General features: G+C 24.2%; 1 protein-coding gene across 1 annotated transcript in view; it reads left to right on the plus strand.

Annotated features, from left to right (window-relative positions):
• LOC136087373 (uncharacterized) overlaps positions 1 to 2,250 on the plus strand; it is a 2,740-nt gene extending 490 nt beyond the window's left edge. The window contains exons 2-9 of the mRNA XM_065809956.1: positions 1 to 50; positions 156 to 329; positions 444 to 518; positions 611 to 973; positions 1,083 to 1,133; positions 1,384 to 1,619; positions 1,771 to 1,948; positions 2,048 to 2,250. The exon at positions 1 to 50 is cut by the window's left edge and continues 115 nt beyond it. Coding sequence (XP_065666028.1) covers positions 1 to 50; positions 156 to 329; positions 444 to 518; positions 611 to 973; positions 1,083 to 1,133; positions 1,384 to 1,619; positions 1,771 to 1,948; positions 2,048 to 2,184 — 1,264 coding nt within the window. The 3' untranslated portion in view covers positions 2,185 to 2,250. The remainder of the gene's footprint in view (positions 51 to 155; positions 330 to 443; positions 519 to 610; positions 974 to 1,082; positions 1,134 to 1,383; positions 1,620 to 1,770; positions 1,949 to 2,047) is intronic.
• The last annotated feature ends 387 nt before the right edge of the window (positions 2,251 to 2,637 follow it).

Here is a 2,637-nt window from a genome sequence, read left to right on the forward strand (position 1 = left end):
AAGCAGCTCTGAACTTGAAGCATCTTTAAAAGATATCTCTTCGTTTAAAGGTATGGTATTTTTTTATTATTGCAAACAAATATTACTTGAAATATTTTTAAAAATGTTTTGTTTTTTTTGTTTTTTTTTAAATATCTATATCTTATCTGTTTTAGAGCATAATATTGAAAGCTCTGGAGATAGTGATATTTCAGAAGATTCCTTTGTTTCCTTTAAAGTAAAGAAAAAACGATCGTCATCTCGTGATGAACAATCTAATGATTCATCGTTCTCGTCCCCCAAAATAAAGAAAATAGCGTCTTCTAAATGTAATACAGAGAAACGAAACCGTATGTTTTCTTTAATAAAAAAAATCCTTATAATTAAAAATTCCCCTTATTGTTGCACACACAAAAAAGCGCGTTAAAGCAATTTTTATTATTCAAAAAATTTATTATTTTCAGAAATGATGAAGAATTCCAGTATATCACATAAAGACACCAGGAAATATTTGAACGACAATAAAACAAATATAAAAGGTAATTCATTTTAATCCTTAGTTTACCTATAAATGTTATTTTATTTTTTTAAATAAAATCATTTCTAGATATCTATATCTTATCTGTTTTAGAGCGTAGTATTGAAAGCAGTGGAGATAGTGATATTTCAAAAGAGTCCTTTGTTTCATTTAAAGTAAAGAAAAAATGGTCGTCATGTCGTGATGAACAATCTAATGATTCTTCATCCTCGTCCCCCAAAATAAAGAAAATAGCGTCTTCTAAATGTAACTCAGAGAAACAAAACCGTATGTTTTCTTTAATAAAAAAAATTCTTTTAATTACAAATAACCGTTATTGTTGCACACACAAAAAAACGCGTCAAAGCAATTTTTATTATTTAAAAAGTTTATTATTTTCAAAAATGATAAAGAATTCCACTATATCACTTGAAGACACCAGGAAAAATTTAAACGACGATAAAACAAATAAAAAAGGTAATGCAATATTATTCTTAGTTTACATTTAAATATTATTTTCAATGAAATCTTTTTTAGAATGTTGATCATTACTTATAAATGTAATATTCTGAAAATATTTTTTTAGATGTGATACTTAATCCAAATTATAAGTATTGTCCTACATGTGGCTCTGCAGGTTAGGATATTGTCAGAGTTTTTTTACTTACAATTCTTCATTCATTCTAAAGAATTAATTTAACTTTTCACTTGTATAAGAAAATGACACTATGGAAACCATATTTAAACCACACAAGTGTGGATATGGACGTTAAACATTTGGAAAAAAATTACATAATGATAATTTAATAATTAATAACTGATTTAGTTATTTAAAATGGTGGTTTTTCTTTACTAATGCAAATATAAAATATATGTTTTCATGACAGCTAAAGATGCTCCTGCGTCGAAAGCTAATCTGGAGTCTGCCAGGAGAAGCATTGAATATCGTATTAGAGAGGAAGCGAAAATCACAAGAACGTTATTTAGTCTTAACAATGACACTGTTAATATCCAAAAAATAATAACCGAACAGACGATTAACGAATTACCATTCAACCATATAGAGAGTTTTCATGATTTCGATAAGCAATTGAAGAGTGATGTAGTAATGATTCAAAAACTGGTAAATGATTTAGTATTGATTCAAAAAATGCTAGAAATATTTGTTTTAAGTCTGCTACGAAGTATTGCATTATTAAATATTATTTTTTATTTATATTTAATGTTATATTTAATTATTTGATATTTAGTATACAAATTTTTTTTTTTTTTAGAAATGCTTCATGATTTTAAATGTGAAAAGTACTTTAAAACTTTCGGAAAATTTATCTTTTGTAATTCCAAAGATTATTTTACCGAATATTCAAGTGCTTTACAGTGCTTTTGGACGAGAGTCAAATGGTGTAAAAAAATTGAATTTTTCTAGCACAGAAACTTACAAATATTTGCTAGGTATATTGTCTTATTTCTAACTTTAACAAACATGAATAAATTATTTTATGTAATTTCTTACTTAACTCTTAAAATACACAGTTTAAATGTTTATTTTAGAAGTAATTACAATAAGATTTCCTGAGATTAACGAAAAACAAATTTCTAGTCAAATAAGTCGCTGGTTTTCAGGTGCGAAGGATAGAGATGGTGGAAAGAAAAATAGATTGTTAAATAAAAAGAGAAGTGAGTGTTGAAAACGAAGACGAAGTTCTATAAATTTTTTTTTTTTTTTGAATTATACAAAAAAAAACATTGAAAAATAATATTTTGTTTGTCTTAAAAGATTACCTTGATGCTATAGTGTCATATATATATATATACATATATATATATATACATATATATATATATACATATATATATATATATACATATATATATATATATATATATATATATATATACTATATATATATATATACATATATATATATATATACATATATATATATATATATATATATATATATATATATATATATATATATATATATATATATATATATATATATATATATATATATATATATATATATATATATATATATGTATATATATATAATTTTCCCAGACAGTTACCGGTAACGGCCGTTACAAAACCCAGTACTGGCTACCAGTAGCGCGACAGCTCTCAATTTTTCAAGAAA

Source organism: Hydra vulgaris, chromosome 11 (genome assembly GCF_038396675.1).
Source record: "Hydra vulgaris chromosome 11, alternate assembly HydraT2T_AEP".
Taxonomy (NCBI): Eukaryota; Metazoa; Cnidaria; class Hydrozoa; order Anthoathecata; family Hydridae; genus Hydra; species Hydra vulgaris.